The sequence below is a fragment of the Camelina sativa genome, chromosome 14 (genome assembly GCF_030686135.1).
Source record: "Camelina sativa cultivar CO46 ecotype springtype chromosome 14, ASM3068613v1".
NCBI lineage: Eukaryota > Viridiplantae > Streptophyta > Magnoliopsida > Brassicales > Brassicaceae > Camelina > Camelina sativa.
This window is the reverse complement of record NC_141893.1, coordinates 9,550,689-9,570,780: the sequence shown is the minus strand read 5'-3', so window position 1 is coordinate 9,570,780 and position 20,092 is coordinate 9,550,689. Positions and strand designations below refer to the sequence as shown.

At 38.4% G+C, this 20,092-nt stretch overlaps 3 protein-coding genes and 1 pseudogene across 9 annotated transcripts; 3 read left to right on the top strand and 1 right to left on the bottom strand.

Annotated features, from left to right (window-relative positions):
• The first annotated feature begins 658 nt into the window (after positions 1–658).
• Positions 659–4,689, top strand: LOC104740852 (protein kinase STUNTED). Its single transcript, XM_010461565.3, has 10 exons — positions 659–1,471; positions 1,580–1,677; positions 1,783–2,032; positions 2,119–2,838; positions 2,937–3,185; positions 3,256–3,419; positions 3,490–3,569; positions 3,651–3,798; positions 3,881–4,030; positions 4,117–4,689. Exons 1-10 carry the CDS (start codon positions 1,318–1,320, stop codon positions 4,360–4,362), a joined length of 2,259 nt encoding a protein of 752 aa, XP_010459867.3. The 5' UTR covers positions 659–1,317; the 3' UTR covers positions 4,363–4,689.
• Positions 4,690–4,935: 246 nt separating this feature from the next.
• On the top strand, positions 4,936–14,037 carry LOC104740850 (uncharacterized protein At1g21580). 6 transcript variants are annotated; one of them, XM_010461563.3, is made up of 12 exons: positions 4,936–6,421; positions 6,503–10,357; positions 10,653–10,848; positions 10,949–11,099; positions 11,207–11,294; positions 11,477–11,551; positions 11,804–11,894; positions 11,978–12,248; positions 12,324–12,366; positions 12,432–12,535; positions 12,824–13,252; positions 13,491–14,037. In XM_010461563.3, the coding sequence occupies exons 1-11, from the start codon at positions 5,248–5,250 to the stop codon at positions 13,211–13,213; spliced, it is 6,438 nt and encodes a 2,145-aa protein (XP_010459865.2). In that variant the 5' UTR covers positions 4,936–5,247; the 3' UTR covers positions 13,214–13,252; positions 13,491–14,037. The 6 variants fall into 6 exon arrangements, 3 of the variants coding, with proteins under 3 accessions (XP_010459865.2, XP_010459864.2, XP_087340715.1); XR_015580104.1 differs by having other exon boundaries at positions 4,938–10,176; positions 10,295–10,357; XM_087484589.1 differs by lacking the exon at positions 4,936–6,421 and having other exon boundaries at positions 7,306–8,412; positions 8,523–10,357.
• A 431-nt stretch (positions 14,038–14,468) lies between these two features.
• On the bottom strand, positions 14,469–16,936 carry LOC104743436 (uncharacterized). Its single transcript, XM_010464520.3, has 5 exons — positions 16,769–16,936; positions 15,611–16,405; positions 15,307–15,523; positions 15,028–15,116; positions 14,469–14,801 (listed from the first exon to the last, which is right to left on the bottom strand). Exons 2-5 carry the CDS (start codon positions 16,394–16,396, stop codon positions 14,733–14,735), a joined length of 1,161 nt encoding a protein of 386 aa, XP_010462822.2. The 5' UTR covers positions 16,397–16,405; positions 16,769–16,936; the 3' UTR covers positions 14,469–14,732.
• A 761-nt stretch (positions 16,937–17,697) lies between these two features.
• LOC104740849 (putative calcium-binding protein CML44 pseudogene) lies at positions 17,698–18,758 on the top strand (annotated as a pseudogene). The gene has a single exon (XR_015579484.1). The product of XR_015579484.1 is annotated as a putative calcium-binding protein CML44 pseudogene (transcript).
• The last annotated feature ends 1,334 nt before the right edge of the window (positions 18,759–20,092 follow it).

The following is a 20,092-nucleotide window of genomic DNA, read 5'->3' as shown; positions in this document are numbered from 1 at the left end:
ATTTCAGTTATTTTTTCTTTTTTTTTTTTTTCTTATACAAAGTATTTACGTTTCTTGTAAATTTACAAGAATTACGTACTTGGAATGACACCTAAAATGAAACAAAATACACCAAGTTACCAACGATTCCGTAATCGATTTCAGGACTTCGTTAGACGTTAGGTTATATTAGTTGTAAACAATGAATGTGTTTAATATTATGGAACAAAATTTTGGTTCTATACAATTCAATTTAGTTGAAGGATTTAGGCACGTTACAATCGAAGTCAACTGAAATTTGAAAATGATGAATGTATGAACTATGAATGCATACATTCATAGAACTGTACATGCTAGCTACTATTGACACTCTTGGCAGGTTGGAACACAAATTTACACGTTACAAGTGTAATAATACATTAATAATCATCTGCAGAAAACCAAAAAGATGTGTAATAGATATATCGAATACAAATAAAATTGCACGATTAAATAGAGGAGATTGACATGAGACAGATTAGTCAAAAATGGAATCATAATAACGATAAGGTACGTGCAACAAACCGTTGAATATGTAAATAATAAAGTAGGTATGGTCTTCGTGGCCTACAATCTCAAAGTATCTTTGAATCTTCAACTTACCTATTAAAATACATACACAATAGACAAGGAATGCATTAATCATATAGAAACAAAGGAATAAGAATCATACATATGAAAAGTCTTTATGATAGATAGCATAATTTGTTATCTTATTGCCTCCTCATTTATGGTTTTATACATGGCACAATGTTCTATTAACCGATAACGGTGGACCTTATTCGCCGTATCTAATACGTACATTTGCAATATAATTTGATGTATGTATTAATCGAATAGAGAGAACAGAGAATAAATAACGTTGTAACAAATAATGTTTATTTCATGAATATATCTGAAATTTTTAAAGATTTTGATATTTTTGTTAGGTTGATATTTATTAATGAGAGAGTGTGCAGTGTGTGTAGACTAAAAAAATTATTTTATCAAGTGGAAAAAAAAAAAAAAAAAAAAATTCTAAATTGTCTGCTCCTCCTCCGTTCCTTTTTTTGATTTTTGGAATTTTATGTTCCACCATTCTTATACTCTTCTCTCTTTCTCAGAAGCTGCAAAACCAAAAAACTAAAGCCGCATGAGAGTGTGAGAGAGATTGAGAATTCTCCTTTGCGAGCAGTCCGATGATACTTGTGTCTCCAGGAATCATCACCCTACTTTCCTACAAGGCTACAACGTATTCATTTAAGATTCTGACAAAAACATTTTGAGGAAACTGGACGAGTGAGTAATATAAGAGCAGAGATGGCTGAAAACGGCGTCGTTCCAGGAGGAGGGGGGCGTAACGTTATGGTAGGCGTGAAGTTCGATGAGTCGAGCAATGAGCTGCTTGATTGGGCTTTGGTCAAGGTCGCTGAACCGGGTGATACCGTAATCGCTCTTCATATTCTCGGCAATGGTATTATCACTTTTTTTTGTTTCCTTTCTTCTAAGATTAACGAATTAAAGCTACGATTTTTGGAAAATGGGTTTTTCGTGTTTACTCTCTTTGTTTTGATTTTTGTAGAGATCGTTGATCGAGCAGACAACTCTTCGCTTATCTCTATTGTTAAGAATTTTGACTCTTTTCTTGAAGTCTATGAAGGTTTCTGCACACTGAAACAGGTTTAATAATTTAAAGTCATGCCTTTTGTTTTTTTTTGTTCTCTGTTTTTAGCTGATGAATGAATTCAACAGTCTTTAATGTGATTACTTGGAAATGTTGAATAGGTGGAGTTGAAGTTGAAATTGTCCCGGGGTTCTTCTTCTCGAAAGATTCTAGTTAGAGAAGCAAAATTGTGTTCTGCATCCAAAGTAGTGGTTGGAATCTCCAAACGTTATCATACAATTCATTCATCTGTCTCAGTGGCTAAGTACTTGGCCAGAAAAGTATCAAAAAATTGCTGTGTTCTGGCTGTTGACAAGGGGAAAGTGATGTTTCAGAAATATGGTTCCTCATCCATCATTCATCAATCTCAAGGTTTGACCTTTACCATATGAGTTTCCAAACTTTTGTATGTGATGATTTGTATCTGTGTTTAAAACTTGGACATTGGTTTGTCATAGGAAAAAACGATGCTCGTAGGACCACTTTGTCTAATTTCTTTCAGATGCCCGCCACACTGAGAAAGAATACCAAAGTAGTAAACCATCCCGAGGAGGAAGAGGAAGAGTCGGAGGAGGATCATTGTAATGGCCAGAGTCTACGGCGTTCTTTAGTGTCTGCATGCCTTGGGAATTGCTCGGTTCGTGATATGAATTCTATGCCTTCTGGATCCGCTAGTTCTGATTGTGATCAAGATGATAATGCGCATTTCCACAAGGCAATGGCGCTTGTGCCTGCTAAGTTTCCAGAAGATTTGAACCGATTCATTACTATGCTGGTAAAGGAACTTCCTGAATTTAGACCAGGTTGGCCTTTGCTTTGTCGTGTAGCCCCTTCAGATGTATTAGCTTCTGCTCCGCGAAGCTCTTCGTTCAGAAAGATACCAGTTGTCCAATGGGTGCTGAAGCTGCCTTCTAGGACCAATTCTGTTATTGGAGACACTAAGCAGATTGGTTTTGATTCTTCAAAATCTGAAGATAGTAAGCTTTTGTCTAGCTTCAACACTGAAAGTGGAGCAATTTCTCCTGATGATAATGATTCTACGTTCGTGAAATGTTCTCTTGATTGTAGCTCAAGTAGATTCCCAGAGGATGTGGATGATCTTCGGGCGAGGATATCCACATCTTGCCAGTTTTTTAAGTACAAGGAACTTGTGTCAGTGACATCCAATTTCTGTGCTGGTTCCTTCCTCTCCTCTCATATTCAAGCTATATAATTTCTTTAGACTCCTTTCATTTGCCTTTTGTCTTAACTAATAAACGGCAATTTATGTTTTCAGATAATTTCATCGGAAAAGGAGGCAACAGCCGGGTTTTTAGAGGTTACCTGCCAAATGGAAGAGAGGTTGCAGTGAAAATTCTCAAGCAAACCGAATGTGTGTTGAAGGATTTTGTGGCAGAGATTGACATCATCACAACCTTACACCATAAAACCGTTATTTCACTCTTAGGCTATTGCTTTGAAAACCATAACCTATTACTAGTATACAATTATCTCTCGAGAGGGAGCCTTGAAGAGAATCTTCACGGTAAGCCTCTAACTTTGTAGCCTGCAGATTTTATTATGCTCTTTTCTAACAAAACACGGTTTTACATTAGGCAACAAGAAGGACCTGGTTGCATTTCGTTGGAATGAGAGATATAAGGTGGCTGTGGGAATAGCTGAGGCGTTGGACTATCTGCATAACAGTGCTCCACAACCTGTCATTCACAGAGATGTTAAGTCATCAAATATATTATTGTCTGATGATTTTGAGCCACAGGTAAGATTCTTTTAGTATCACATCAAAGAGGAAAACTGTGTGATGCTAAGAAGGTAAGTCTTGTTCACAGCTTTCTGATTTTGGGCTTGCAAAGTGGGCGTCGCTATCTACAACTCAGATAATCTGCTCCGATATTGCAGGAACCTTTGGGTGAGTAAAAAAAAAGAGAGACAAATTATGATGATGTTGCGTGAAAGTTGTAAGAGATTACTTATATGTTTCTTGGTGCAGCTATTTAGCTCCAGAGTACTTTATGTATGGCAAGATGAACAATAAGATAGATGTCTATGCATACGGTGTTGTACTCCTCGAGCTTCTTTCTGGACGAAAACCAGTTAATAGTGAATCTCCAAAGGCTCAAGAGAGTCTTGTTATGTGGGTACGTAGTTTGAAAAGTTATTACATTGAAAGTTCTAAGCTTTCTCTGCTACTACTAAACAGATATTTATGTACACGTGCAGGCGAAGACGATTCTGGATAACAAAGAATATTCTCAACTATTGGACCCAAGTTTGCAAGATGACAGCAAAGGCGACCAGATGGAGAGGTTGGCATTAGCAGCCACTCTTTGTATAAGACATAACCCTCAATCTAGGCCTGAAATGGGAATGGTGAGTTATTTTTATTTAATCCTCTATTTCATTCCCAACTGAGTATAGACGTGGTTACTAACATGACATGTCTTGTGAAAATGCAGGTACTAAAGCTTCTTAACGGTGACGCGGAGATGCTAAAATGGGCAAAGCTACAAGTTAACAACCCTTTAGAGGATTCAAAGGTACTCAAGGACGAGAAATTGTGGAGGTCTAATCTGCAGTCACATCTCAACCTAGCATTCCTCGACATGGAAGATGACTCTCTCTCCATGGGAAGCATCGAGCAAGGCATCTCCGTGGAAGGTTATCTTAAAGGCAGAACAAGTCCTTCATCGAGCTTCAACTGAGCCGTTTTTGTTCACTACAAGAAATCACAATTGCCAAAACTGTCCAAGGTGAAGATGGTGAAGAAAATGGGTTCTCTTTGTGTGGGTGTAAAGTCTAAAGTGTATATATGAAAAAGCATATTTCTTTTCATTTTGGATGGGTCATGGGCGGTGGATGAGAGGTGGATTTGTGGGTTTTATAAGCCCTCCTCCCTCCCTATGTTGCAGCTTTCCAATGTTTGGAGTGTTTCCTGCAAAAATCTTTTTTGGGGCAACATAGACAAGTAACTTTTATTCCTTGATCCTGAATAATTACTCGGAAGGGATCAAAGTGAATTTTTTCTTGCATGTGAACGTGCCCGGTGTCCTAGACTCTCTCAATACCATTATCAATAGAAAACATTACATTATCTTGTTGAAATAATAATAATAGCGTTTATTCGTCAGAGTGCCTATCACAATCTTGAACAGATTTTGGCAATCTTATCTCAACTCTAAGCAAAGTCTGAGTCAATCAATCTATTCTGTGGTATAAGATGATAAGTATCTTCCTGTCCTATATGAAACGTTCATCTGCGTTTGAAAGCAACGGACACGATGAAGTACAACGAATATGATTTATTGACTTCACTCGGCCCATAAATGGGCCCAATAAGATTAGGGGAAAACAAGAGTCTGCACGTTGCAACGAAGAAGAAGAAGAAGATATAAAAACCGGATTTGCCGCAAATCGCCGCGTTTCGACGATTCGAGAAGTAGATTTTTTTTTATAATAATTCGTGTGTACAATAATCCTATTTTTATCGCCGTTTTCGTGTTGTTGCGTGCGTTTTATTATCGTCATCGGTCATCAGAAGAAGAAGAAGAAGACGCGGTTCCAAAAAGATCTGAAAATTTCAATCAGCCATGGATTCTTCTTCTCATTACAATCCTACCTACGATCCATGGAATTCTTCTTACTCTCCGCATCCTTCTTCTGCTCCTCTCCTTCCGCCGCCGCCGCCGTTACCTCCTCCTCCTCAATCTCATCCCGATAGCCCTAATTTTTATGCTCTATCAACCCAGAGCAATGGTCAGCGTCAGGATTACCACCACCAACAATACTCTCATCATCGCCAAGATCTTCCTCCTAATCCGGCGCCTTCTTCTTCTTATTACTCTCACCATCCGCCGCCGCCGCTTCAGCAGCAAAATCAGCCACCACCGTTACAGCAGCACCAACAGCAACAGCAGCATCCTCAATACATTCCTCAGCAAGTTAGCTATGAGCCTCAAAGGATATCGCAGCCGTTGTCATCCAGTATCCAGTGTACGGAATCGCGAGATATTGCTCAGACTGATTGGGCTCGGTTCAATGAAAAAAAAAGGCATGATTCATGGACAGTGGATGCTTCTCAGGGTCGAATCCGAGTGGATGATGGTCCAATAGGCCGTAACTATCAGTATGACTATAGCCGCTCGTCCAGGGATTCTTCGGGTGTTGGCACTAATCGTGCTTTAGATGGTAGTTCTAGGTCTAAAGGTGAGTTTCGTAATCTTGGATATGTTAGAAAAGAATCTGGAGCCACAAGGATAGAGGGTAATTATCAAGACCGTGGTCAGTTGAAATCAGAATCCGGTAGATATTTTAGGGGTTTAGATGAGGGAAATAGGGTTTTACCTCCAAGTGTTGGTTATGGCAGTGAAGGACATGGTGTTAGTGTTACATTCAGTCGCAATATGACTAGGTCATCCGCAAGCCATGAGGGGACTAGAAACCAGAGATGGGATGAAGCGCGTAATGGAGGGAGGACTCTGCATCCCCGGAGAAAGGATGATTATTATCATTCTGAGATAGAACACTATATTGACCGTGGAAGAAGAGAGGAGAGCAATGAGTTGAATCGAACACCCAGGAAACAAACCCAGAAGAAGAGTGCTCTGCTAAGGCTTGAAACTCCAAGATCCTATCAAAACAGCAGAGAGAATGATCGGTCTCGGCAACATAATCATCATAACGGGAAAAGGTTTAACTCTAACTCGTATAGGGGTAAGGAACACTTGGGTCATTCTGATCGTGGACTGGTGGAGAAGCAAAGAGGTAGAACTCCAGTGGATCTTGATGTTTCATTTAAATCGAACGTTCTGGTAGCTAAGCCCGTAGCATCACCTGCTAATGCAGGTATCCGTTCCGGCACGTCTGTGACACCTAGGTCTAGTAAAGCTAAAAGAGCATTGCTTTCTGAAAAAAATGAAAAGGCTTCATTAACTGAAGGAGATGGAATGTTGAGAACCCATTTGTCATTTGAGGCATCGGTTTCTGAGGGCTATAGACAGTCTAGTAGGCAAACTACTGCATCTGAAATTGAAAAAGAGCCTGACAATCCCTCAATTCAAGCTTCCAGTGATTCCGGAGGTAAGCTAAACCAAGTCAGGTTTGTTGATGGTGTCGTTCAGGACAGCAAAGTCAGAATTTCTGATACAGATCCTGAAGCTTCAACTCATGGTAGTGAAGCAAAAATTCGTAGTAATGTACATGCTGCAGAAAAGGCCGCTAGTTATTTTGAGACTTTAAAAGTAGAGGCCAAGGATGATATTAATGGGAAACATGATAGCAATATAGAAGCTTGCTCCGCTGTGGCAGATGTTATTGATAACCAAAGTATAATGAAGTCCCATGAAGATGTGTTGGACAGAACGAGCACTGGTGAAGCTCTCATCTCGAAGGTCATGGAGAAGGATGAAATCATGAAGACAAAGACAAAAATCAATATGTCTCCTGTTAAAGTACCTGTATCATGGCCAACAGCCGTTGATCTTTCTGGGTGTTCTGAAGGAGATATTCATTTTGCTGGTAAGCCCATGTGCAGTGTTGGGTCTCAACATTGTGAAGACGAGGACATGGACTGTATACCATCAAGGAATTTACCAATGATGGAGGTAAATACTGGGTATGAAGTAAGAAAACCTATTAGTTCATCTGATGGATCTTTGGGTTATCAAGAGAAGGATTTTCAGAACTCATCTGTAAATGCATCCACCTATTTTAATAGAGACGATCCTGTTGGTCAGGTGTTAGCAAAGTCAGATGTTGGTGGTATCGAAGTTGACAACAAGATGATCAATAAAAATGTAGATTTCTTGTCTCCTGAAAATGACTCCTCTAGGGGTCTCCACATGGGTCTGGTTTCCCCTGCCACTCTGGATAATGCTAATGTTTCAATTGATCTTGCTAATGCCAATAAAAGTTCTTCAGGGGGCCTCGCTAATGCTAACAGTTGTACTGTTGGGACGCTTATCAATACTGTGGTCGAGTCACCTGATATGAGTGTAGATTCGGAGATGGAAAGTAAAAGTCCTCGTCGCTGCGAAAAGTCAGCTAATTTATCAGTTGAGATTGAGAATGTTAGCAGAAAAAAAAACATGGAAACTACGCCTCTTAATATTGCTGCAGAAATGGTTGACTATATGGACAGTGATGAAGGTAAACAGATGTGTGTAAACGACTCTTCATCTCTGACAAAGTTTACAGTAAAGGGATCATCAAATGTGTTGCCTGTGGAGAAGACTGATGGCTGTTCGCATAGTGATGAATCAGATGTAGCTATGGCAGTACCATCTGAGGTGTGTATGGAAAATGTAAGTACTGAGAGACTTGTCCGCGTTGAAGATCTGGTTTCGAAAACTCATCATCCTCCAGAAATTCCTTCTGTAGATCAGTTTAATGGTACAGATAGTCGAGATTTGAAAGATTGTTTATCGGAGCCAAATGTTTCTCTTAGCAAAGATCTTACTGATTGTGCGAGTGAGAGTCTTGTTGAGCGCGGCGTTAGCCAGAGTGCTGCAACATTTTGTGATAAATTACCTAGCTTGTCTGCTTTCATAACTGAAACAAATCCTGCAGTTGGAATGAATGGTATGTCTGGTAATGAAACAGTTGCGGATACTGAATCTAGTCTCCAAGAAATTCAACCATGTACAACAGTATGCAAGTTGTTTCCTGAAGATCGTTTGGAATGTGGATCATCTGGTGCAATTGGTTCTGTCCGGAATCTCTCTGCGGATAAAAATCTGGAAAAGGATCCTTCAAAGGTCAGTTCTTACTTAGTATCCGATAGTTCTGTTAGTCCTTGTGATATTTCTCCCTTGGTGGTAGTGAATGAACATATACAAAACAAAACATCTATTCAAGCTAATTACAGTGATTCTCAAGGTGCCATCATGCATAAGGAAAATGATTGTGCTGAAAGCATTGAGGTAGAAGAGAAAGCGAAGCCTTCTGGTGGAACTGGTGGAACTTCTAAGTACAGCACTCCGGGAACTAATATTATTGCTGGTAGTGGGGACTCAATGCATTCATGTGATTCTTTGTCCAGCTCATCAAGGCGGAACTTCCGGCAGATACGGAGTGAAGTTCATGTGGTAAATGCAAATAGCAAAGATAAAGAGAAACCCAAGCCTTCTGGTGGTACTTCTAAGTACAAAACCTCAGGAACTGATATTGTTGCTGTTAGGAGGGATTCAGTGTTTCCATGTGATTCTCTACCCAGCTCGCCAAGGCAGTGCAGAAAGATACGGAGTGAAATTCATGTTGCTTCCATGGTTGATGAAACTTTGAAGCACAGAACTCCAGGAACTGATATTATCGCTGGTAGTGGAGATTCAGTGTTTCCAAGTAATGAAACTAGCAAAGGTAAAGAGAGTCAACAAGGAGATAGCCTTTTAGATCGTTTACAAGAGCAAATCATGACCTCTCATGAGGTAACCCAGCCAGGTAGTTCTTTGGCGCATTTTGATTTAGTTGTGAAGCCAAATGGTGATCCAATAGAGAAGCTGTTTGATATAACTTCTAATGTTGGCTCTCAAGAAAATGACTCACTGAACAGTGCTCAGACTGGTATATGTGATGGTGAAGCGTTATTATCTGATGGAAAAGTTTCTGGAACTGAAATTCCTGGTGATTCAGGTGTACGTGTGTCCAGATCATACTCACATGCGGATGTGAAATTTGCATTGACCCATGTTAAAGATCATGTAGTCTCTGTGCCACATCGGGATTTCCAAAGTATGACATCTATGAGTTCTAAGTATGAAATAGAAAAGAGGAAAAAGAAATCCAACTACCCTACTCAAAAAAGTTGTCGCAGTTCACTGCCTGTTGTGTCTGAAGCTAAGAAAAATGCTAACCCTCCGATTCATATCACGAAGCGTCACACTTGGCATCGAAAGTCCGATACTTCTCCTTCTTCTTTTGTAGCTGCCAAGCCTTTGTCGTCGACTTTGCCTACAAAACAGATTTTTCCCAAAGTGACTGCCCAATCTAGTAGTAGTTATGTACGTAAAGGGAATAGTCTTCTTCGAAAACCCCCACATGGTTCTCCTGGTGTTGCCCTTGGAATGCCTTCATCTGCTATCCAGTTTAATAATTTCACTGTCGAAGACAAAAGCACGGGATCTTCCAGTATGGTTGATGTTGATAACATTTCTTCTCTTGTTAACAATGGAAAAATACTTACTCTTGAGAAGCAGTCAAAGCCTCCCTCAGACAGCAGCACTTCCAAAGTATCAAATGCCATTGATACTTCATCAGGAAAATGTGCATTATCTTGCAGCATGGATCACCTTACCACCGGTTTACCTGAGTCTATCATGGATTCTGCTACATCCGGAGAAGCTAATGTTCCACACTCTGGTGGGGATATATTCAAGACATCTGACACACTAATTCAGACAGGTTACGCTTCAGATTGCCAGCAGAAGAGAAATCCGCCTAACTTGGATTCTCTAAATTTGAAACAAATGGTATATGTCAAGAGAAAGGCAAATCAGTTGGTTGCGGCTTCAGATATTCATGGTGTAAGTATTAACCAGATTTCTCCCTCTGATGGGTACTTTAAGCGAAGTAAAAATCAGCTAGTAAGAAATTCAGAGAGCTTTGTCAATCAGTCACTTTCCTTGCCTGATGATGCTTTAGATACACGATCAGCTGCAAACATGGTTTCGGAAAGATCTTCTAGCTCAGCATTCTCTGACTCTGGTATGTAAAGCGAAGTAAAATATCTCAGCGCATGTTCAACATCTTATTAGGAATATTTAAATTGATTCTGCTATGCATGTTTTGTTAGGAGATCCTAAGCAGTGGATGGTTTTTCTTGGAAAAAGAAAAGGAATAAGTTGTTTGCTCTGGCATAGTCCTTTTCATTTTTTCGAGAATAATCTGTCCACTGTTGCATATCAGATTCCCTTTTCATATATGCTTGTTTTATTTTATTGTTATTCGGTTCGTTTATCATAACAAAAGTAAAACATGTAGTAATCTTTTCTACTGGCAGCTGGCATGGGACCATATAAGCAATCAAAGTTTTCTCTGGTTTGGACACAAAATGATCAGCAGCCAAGAAAGCCCATAGCTCACATGCGATATCAGAAGATTTTGCCACAACTTGTTCCTTGGAAAAGAGTGACATACTGGAGAAGATTAATGAATTCAGTGTCGGCTTACCGAAATGGTTCTTTTTCCAACATTAGGTATGTTAGCATCTAAAAGTGCTTATATACTCCTTGAGCTGCAACTCTTTTTTTTTTGTGTGTGTTTGCAAACTTGATGACAGGGCATTCTGATATTCAGCCAAAAGTTATCAATGATGAGGAAGAGACATACAGTTTACACAAGATCAACTAATGGGTATTCACTTAGAAAATCCAAGGTATTAAGTATTGGTGGGTCGCATTTAAAATGGTCCAAGTCCATCGAGAGAGACTCGAGAAAAGCTAATGAGGTTAGTTTCCTCACTGAAATGTCTTCTGCGTATGTTTATGAATAATTGCTCCTTTGGGACAGTTGAAAGTGGTGTAGACAACTATTTCTTTTTTCATATTTCTACAGGAAGCCACCTTGGCTGTGGCTGCATTCTCAAAGAAAGAAAGCGAGAAGAATTCTGATACTAGGACAACGAGCAGAAACCATCTGGCACGTAAGTTGGTTCACGGTATCTATGGCCAGTTATTTGGACGAATTATTCTATATTTGGGGAGGCCTCCTGACAAGTTCTTATGAAGCGTCATCTCCCTTTTGTTTTGAATATATTTCTTACTGTTTCTTGTGATGGTGCCAGAAACTTCAAGTGTATATTTATAATCAACTTCTATTTTTCAGGAGAGCGCGTTTTCAGGTTTGGTTCCCTTCGTTATAAAATGGACTCTTCAAGACGAACCCTTCTGAGAATATCGGGTAGGATATCCTTAAGTTAAAACAGACATAAATGCTATAGTTTGATATCGTTGATGTGATGTGGATAAACAAAGACTGACACACACAGACACTCACGCACACGTATTAGATCCTGGTCACTTATTCTAGGTGATTGATGATGCTCAACAAATGTTTTGATCGGATATGAGAACTCTCTAGGCTTGAAACTGTTAGTTGCATAAGTCTTAGCCTTATGTATCTCTGATTAGCGTAAACATGAATTTTTGCTAGATGTTGATTTACCGTGCGCTGGAACTTCTGAAAAAGGAAAGGGTGTGAAAAGACCGTTTATTCCAAAGAGATTGGTGATCGGCAATGAAGAGTATGTAATTCTCATTGCAATTTGTTAATTCATTTTACTCCACATTCTGGAGCATAAATCAAACATTTGAATGTATTATGTAGATATGTTCGGTTCGGAAATGGTAACCAGCTTGTCAGAGATCCAAAGAAACGAATTCGTGTGCTGGCAAATGAGAAAGTCAGATGGAGCCTGCACAATGTCAGGTTGCGGTTGGCTAAAAAGAAAAAGTACTGCCAGTTTTTCACAAGATTTGGGAAATGCAACAAAGATGACGGAAAATGTCCCTATGTTCATGACTCCTCAAAAATTGCAGTTTGCACCAAATTTTTGAATGGATTGTGTGCCAATGCAAATTGCAAATTGACCCACAAGGTTTTCCTACTAAGTCATTGCTGCAGAATTGTGCTTCACAGAAATTTCTAACTGGATCACGTATTTCTTCCACAGGTCATTCCAGAAAGGATGCCTGATTGCTCTTATTTTCTGCAAGGTAAGAATTTCCACTGTACTAAGATCCCTTTGTCGTGACTCACAATACTAATAACTATAACGCAGGCCTATGCAACAATGAGGCATGTCCATATAGACATGTGCATGTCAACCCGACCGCCGCTATATGTGATGGGTTTTTAAAGGGATACTGTTCAGATGGAGACGAGGTAAGTTATCACCTTAATATACATTGCACTGTTTGCACTTGGCGCATCCATTCCTTGTTGACATGCATATGCACCTTTCTTTTTGCACTACTAGTGACTCTTATAGTGATGACCTCTGTATAATTCGTTAACGACTTTAATAGCATATTAAGTTGCTTATCCCATAAGGAGTATAAGGGAAACAGATCTTCTCTGGCTTTATGTCACATACTTTACTTCTCCCTCTCAATTGGGTCACAAACACCTGATGAAGTATGATTGCGGACTGTCTCTACATATTAATAACAGTGCCGGAAGAAGCATTCCTACATCTGCCCGGTTTTTGAAGCTACTGGATCATGCTCTAAAGGATCGAAATGCAAGCTCCACCACCCCAAGTTACAAAGCAAAGAAAGAAAGAGGAAAAGACCAAGCGAACCATCACAAAAAAATGCCCGTGGACGTTACTTTGGTTCACTTCACAATGTCCTTTCCGAGTCTGAGCCAATGGTATTCGATAGATGTTCTACTGATAGTGAAGTTTTCGGAATGGAAGGCCTCGATTTTATAGCTCTTGGCAATACTGAATATGAAGCTTGTGATAACAGTGATCCAGCCACCGAGCAATCTATCTCTCGTGATAGTGATTCACCGATTTCAATATACAATCTAATCAGACCAGTAGCTCTGATGCAGTAAAAAGCATCAGTTTGTCAGTTTGTTTTGTTGAGTACAATGGTAAGCTATCTCTGTTGTGAAAAGAAACTACACGTCCTTTAATTTCTAATATGTTGTCTTCTTGTTTGTAGAGGTTGACCTCTACACAATATTTTCTCTGTATCCTTCTTTGTAGAGGTTGACCTCTACACAAATCAAGATCTATCAACCTCTACACAATATTTTCTTTGTAGATTTCACGCTTTTGTATCTACTGTCTTGAATCTTTTTCCTGATCTGTTTCGTTTATTGTTCACAGATCATTAATGATCGTGAGACTGGAGGATCAAGGGGATTCAGATTCATCACATTTTAAGGATGAGAAATCTACTAGAGCTCGAAGGTCGCAGTTTCACTATGACAAAGCTCAGTCATGAGGAAGTGGTGGCGGAAGAGGCCGTGGTGGAGGTGGCTATGGAGGCGGAGGTAGTGGCGGCAGCGCGAAGAAGGATACAGAAGCGGTGCTGGCAGAAGCTACAGTGGAGGCAGACACGAGAGCGGAGTGAAAGTGGCTGCAGATGCAAACGAGGATACAGCGGTGCTGGTTACTTAAGCAAAGGTGGTGACAGAAGTGAGGACGGAGGGACATGGTGGTGGGCCTGGCGGCAGACGTAAAGGAGGATACGGCTGCGGTGGTGGAGGATGGTTGTTCCTTATTAGTTTTTCGTGATTTGAATGTTTTAGTTGTTTTCGTCTGGTTCTGTGTTGTCTTTGGTTTCTGCTTTTGCTGTTTTTAATGTAACAGGTTTGTAACAGGTAATGTTAAGTCACTTTTTGTTCTCTATAAAACCATCTTGTTCCCTAGATTTATTTGTGTCTGGTTCGTTTTATCACCTACAGTAATTTACATGATTGATTTGCTCCAATTTCCTCCAACCCTCAAGAACAATACATCCCCTTTTTTCAAACTGATTTTATCGGGTTAATTTGAGAGTTGATTGTCGATTCTAAATACTTTCAAAACCCTCCTCTACTCATTGAGAGGGGGTTTGATTGAGTTGTTTGGTCAAAACTTATAATTCGGATCAATGGTAAACACGCAATTTTTGGTTTACTAATCAACGTTTGATAAGATGTATGTCCAGTGGTAATGGGAGATATTTGGAAGAAAATTGTTGGCCTTGCTAACTTGAGAGGAATTTGCTATAGTCAACCCCTATTATATACGTTGTTGTGTAGAGAAGAATTGTACATAGTTATTTGTGACAGAGAATCAACATTTGGAATCCAGGTTTCCTTTTCAACAAGTCCACTTGGAAGCTTTATTGCAGGTGAAAGTTATGGAAGAGATAATCACATTACAGAACCTGATGCCACTGGGCCAGTCTTGAGTCTTGAGCTACAACACAATGGTGAGGCTAATGTTACACAAAATAAAAGCAAGTCATGCCAGAACTTATTTCATGAAACAAAGGGTCTTTGCATATCCTAATTATTTTTCCATGAAAACGGAAATACTAGTTTTGTGTCAGAACTCCAAGTGCTGATACTCTTTTTTTTGTCAGAGACATCTGGTCTTCAAACATTCATGATCAAGCCATGGTTTGAATGCATCATCACGAACCACATTCTGCGAAACAACAACATCAAATGTTTAAATCCATAGTGCAATCGATTCTTTCATTTATATAACTGATCACTTTGTATATAGTAATGATCAAATAAGGATGGTAAATGACCCTAATGGACAACTTCAGGTGGCAACAAGACAAGTTTTCAGGATTAAACGAATTGCAGACAAAGTATCCTTACTCTGTAGAATGATTGAAAAGACAAGATAAACCGAGATCACTTACCGTTAAATAAAAGATAAACCCGCGCAACAGGTTCAGAGCTTTACGCTCATCAGCTTCATGTAAAGAATCAAGATACTCCTTTTTGAAGTCTGCGAAATCAAACCAAAGCAAAACTTAATACGAAGGTAAATAACACTCTCCCTAACACATTTGTTTGGAATCAGGAGATAGCCTTTTCAGTTTATTTTTTTAAATTTTCAAAATATTGATTCTACAAGATAGTTAAGCAAAGCATAAACGTCCAAGAACATATATGCCAACTTCTGTCTGGTAACTTACCTGGATACTCGTCGAGATATGAAGGTCTCTTTTTCTTCGTTTTAAAGTTAAACTCAGTTCCATCTCGTAGTTCTATGTGTCGGGTTGACCTTCTATGCACCGATGCTTCATTGTGAAGTTTCGTGAGCTCTGTTACAGTGTATGGCTGCTTCAGAACATTCATTATCTCCTTCCTAAACCAAGAACTCCGTTCATCACTTCTCTTGTCATCCAAATCCTTAAAAAACATTCCAACCACAACAACAAAAAGTGTCAAAAAAGGGAATTGTTTTTGAGGCAAAAAAGCAAATGTGATGCTACATACAACCACTTTATAACTTTTGGATGGCACAAATGGAGAATCCTCTCCATCCAGAAATGGACGATCTCCAACCACAATAGTATCAGAATCAGAATCAGACAAAGACATTGCATAATCCTCCTCTTCGCATTTTACTTGTATCTCCTTTTCAGGTCTAGTTCTTGAGCTTTTTAAATTCTCCACTAACCATGTGAGATAAGCTTTGTAATTCTCATCGTGATCCTCCAAATTCTCTTCCTTCTCGCTAGCATTACCACTACTATGTTGTTGTTGTTGAGAGTTACTTTTCACATGACTCGTACTAATGAGCGTTGCTTCAACACTCTTCTCAGCCACACTATTCTCTCTTCTCTGCCTTGAACCTGCTTCTTTCGTTGTTGTCTTCCTTGAGCTTGCTTGAACATGATGAGGCTTTGATTCAACATTCTTCTTGGTCACAACACGAACAGTGTTTCGATCTTTCTTTGTGACCGCTGCTTCGAATCTGCGAATGTCGTATCCTCCGTTATCTACTTCATACCTGATAGACCTAAGTGGATTATCACTCAGATATGTATTCCCATATTCTCTGAAACTATCCAACAACTTCATATACTGATGATCAATTTTGGTATCCCAATCATCACCATCATCATCAGAAGTATTAAGTTCCTCAGCATCCATCATACACTCCACGTTAACCTCACCACAAAGAACATCTTCATCTTCATCGTCTAAGTCTATCGTCACAAACTCCTCCTTCACAGGTCTCATTGCAGCGGCAGCAGCAGAATTCATCAAATTTCTCATCTTAAATCACTTAAATCATAAAACAAACAAGCAAAAACAATCAGATTCCTTAAATCGACATATAGCCTTCACTTGAATTCATAGCAGATTCCAGGGAAAAAAAAAACAAAAAAAGAAAACAAGATTTCAAGATGCAAAATTAAACATTTTAGAGACTAATTAATCCTACACTTGCATTGACTTAAAATCCTAAAAATAGTAAAATTTGAGATCGATTCAGTGACCACTCAAACACAGAAATTCTCGTTGCGACTGGCGCATGCAGGAGTAGAGAGAGAGAGAGAGAGAGAGAGTTAGAACACACAACACAACACAATTAATCAAAAATCGAAAAAGAAGAAGATATTATTAGAGTGGAATTGGATCACTAACCAAATTCGATCAAAGAGAAGCCCTAATTAATTGCTACTCTCATCGGAACATCTCGCCACCATAGCTCACGTTCCAACTTCACTGTAGAGGAGAGTGAGTCACTCAGTCAGTAATAAAGCGCCAATTGTTTTTGGGAAATTGTGTTTTGTCTTTATTTAACACAAACCCGATGACTTCATTTAAGGCCCAGATAATAAATAAGGCCCTTATTGGGCTTAGGTTTTTGTTCATTATTTTGCTACTAATATAGTAAAATGAAAAATTATTCTAGAGATAGGAGATGAAATGATAAATATGGTTTCCCTCTTATTTATTGATTTTTATTTATATCCACATGAATTATAAATACAATTGTGGTCGTTTTTTTTTTTTTTTTTTGGTCACCGGGAAATAGAAAAATTGGTTGATGAGCATGTAAGTATGTGGCCTGGCCGGTGATAAATATCTAATAATTGGGGACCGTACGATAACGCCACGACGCTCGAGAACATGACCGAACCTTCCATATGTCAAAATTAGATTATGACACCACTCTTCTTCTGACACCACTCTATTTTACATATCCAAAAAGTCCTACGTTATTACAATTTAGTTTAGTACTCGTCGCAATTAACTCTTCAATGATACAAATGTTCTTCTTAATCACACAATATGCAAAATTGTGTTTTAATTTTTCTGACAGTAAGATTGTGATTTAGGTTAGACTTCTCTATAACAGAAAGTGAATTGGTAACCAAGCCAAGTTTCTTTTTTTTGATAGACACCAAGGTAAGTTTCTTACCATTCTTTATTTGTGTTTTACGGTTCATGATCAATATAACAACAACCACAAAAAAAAAATCAAAGATCATAATTAGTCGAGTCAGAAACTATCTAATTTTCCATATAAAAAATTAGCCTTGTGTCTTAGTTTGACATCAAGAATATTAGATAAACGTCGTAATTTTATATGACTTTTCTTCTAGAAACGTCCTTTTTTCAGAATTTTAGTCGTTTTCACTTCCCATTTCTGGGAAACTTCCTCCGTCTAATCTCTTCCGTACACACTCATCATATATATATAGAAAGCTGTACGTGTGTAACGTCTATAGACGATAAAGATTGAACCTTTCTCTAAAGTCTTATCAGATTATTTCTACCCATTTCACCAATATAACCACATTAAAAAAGGTCCAAAAACTACCCTTCTTGAATTCTTTATCAGAAGAAACAGAGACAAATCTATGGATTGTACTTCTTCATTCATAAGCACAAACGATCTCCGAAGAATGTTCAAGCAGCTCGACAAGAACCAAGACGGGCTTGTGACTCTCGACGAACTCTGTTGGATTCTTGAGAAACTCGGTTGGGCAGAACACACTCAGAACGATCTTGAACTGATCGTAGGAAAACAGAGCCTCGATCTAGACGAGTTCCTTCGATTCTACCACGACACCGTTTTAGCTAGCAAAGGAACGAATACCAATAATGATGTTGTTGTTGTTGATGATGATGAAGCGATCGTGAGGGCGTTTAATGTGTTCGATGTGAACGGAGATGGTTATATATCTGCGGAGGAGCTTCGTGATGTGTTGGAACGACTAGGGTTTGAAGAGGAGGCCAAGGCGTGGGATTGTGGGAGAATGATTCGAGTTCATGACAAGAATCTTGATGGTTTTGTTGACTTTGAAGAATTCAAGAACATGATCTTACATGTCTAATAATATATATGATAATACATACACATGTAACATGTGTGTGTGTGTGTGTGTGTGTGTGTGTGTGTGTGTGTGTGTACAGTGTATAGTCAGTCTATCATCTTCCATGTTTTATGAGTTATGCGTAAAAACTGTGAAGTATGTATAATTTTGTGATGTGCTAATGTGTAAACTATGTATTTTACTGCGAGCAACTTTTGGTAATGAATGGCTCTTCTCACTAAGCCATCGGTATTGGACATGTATTATTCAGTGTGTTATTTTATTCCAGCTTAAGCTTAAATGTGTTAAAAGTTGTGTTGATTCTTTTCCAAATTTTTCAACTTGAAACAGTTATATACTAGGGAACACAAGTTTCATATGAAAGCAAAAAAACCTCAGAAATAAAATAATCTATGACAATTTTAAGCCATGTGGAGGGGGGAAATAAATGTTGTGACAAAAAAATTAGTTTCGGGTGCGATCATTGTGACGATATGACCAACCATGCATATCCTTGTCACCAATTAGCTGAATGTTTGATTATTTTGTTTCTCAGTAGTCATATAATAACCCTTCAAACCCATGGAAAAACCACTAGCATTGTTAGGTACATAATATATGACTTTTAACCAAATTTGCAAATGAAAACTTACTTTCATAGAGGGATTCGTTCATTCTCTCAATGATATATGTTTCTTCTTCCTGCAAGATCAGTTTATTAGCTCACTAACATAATCCACATCCAAGAAAGAGAAGAAGGGAAAAAAAATGAACATTAGTCACACTAACTTAATCCACTACTAAGGAAACTGACCCTTCAATTTTATCATTTATCCACAATTAGAAAGACATATTGAGTCATGTGTATGATTCAAAAAAAAAAATGTCTATAATTTTTGGATCATAAAGAGCATATATAAGCTTCTGATGATGAAGTGGATAATCTTTTTGTTTTTTTTCCTCGCTATATATGGTGGAATTGATGCGCTCTACAACATCGGTAACAGAGAAAGGAAAAGTCTAGGTCGATCTAAAGCATAAAGCTGTAGTTATGGAAGTTGTGGATAAAGTTAAGTTAGTGTGACTATGTTCATTTCTTTCTTTTTCTTCTCTTTCTTCGATTTGATCTATTTTGATGAGGTATGCTCACATGAGATTACGTAGAAGAATCACCATATTGTTCAAGGTTAAATAGTTCTATACTCGGGAATCCATGTCACACATATATATATATATATATATATATATATATGTAAGAACAAAACATTTTTTAAAAAAATATACAGAATCTATTACACTTTTCAAGTCTTGTGGAAAAAAGGTTGCGCAAGAAACTGTTCAGCGTATGATCATTGTCAAGATCTGTACTACCATATCTATGTCTCCCATTGGGTTAGCTGAAAATCTGTTTTTTTCTTTTCTAAACAGTTTCATTGTAATCTGCTTATTATTTCATTGTTGTTCAACGTATATAATACTGTGCTGCTTAATACCATAGATTATGAATTGAATATTTGTTTCACATGATTGTATACTAATTGGAAACTTTGTTAAGGCTTCTCTCATCTTGTTAAACCAACAGGAAAATATAGATTTTGCTTGGTTTAGTAAAATTATCTCATTTCCAATGAGATTTTAAATTCGA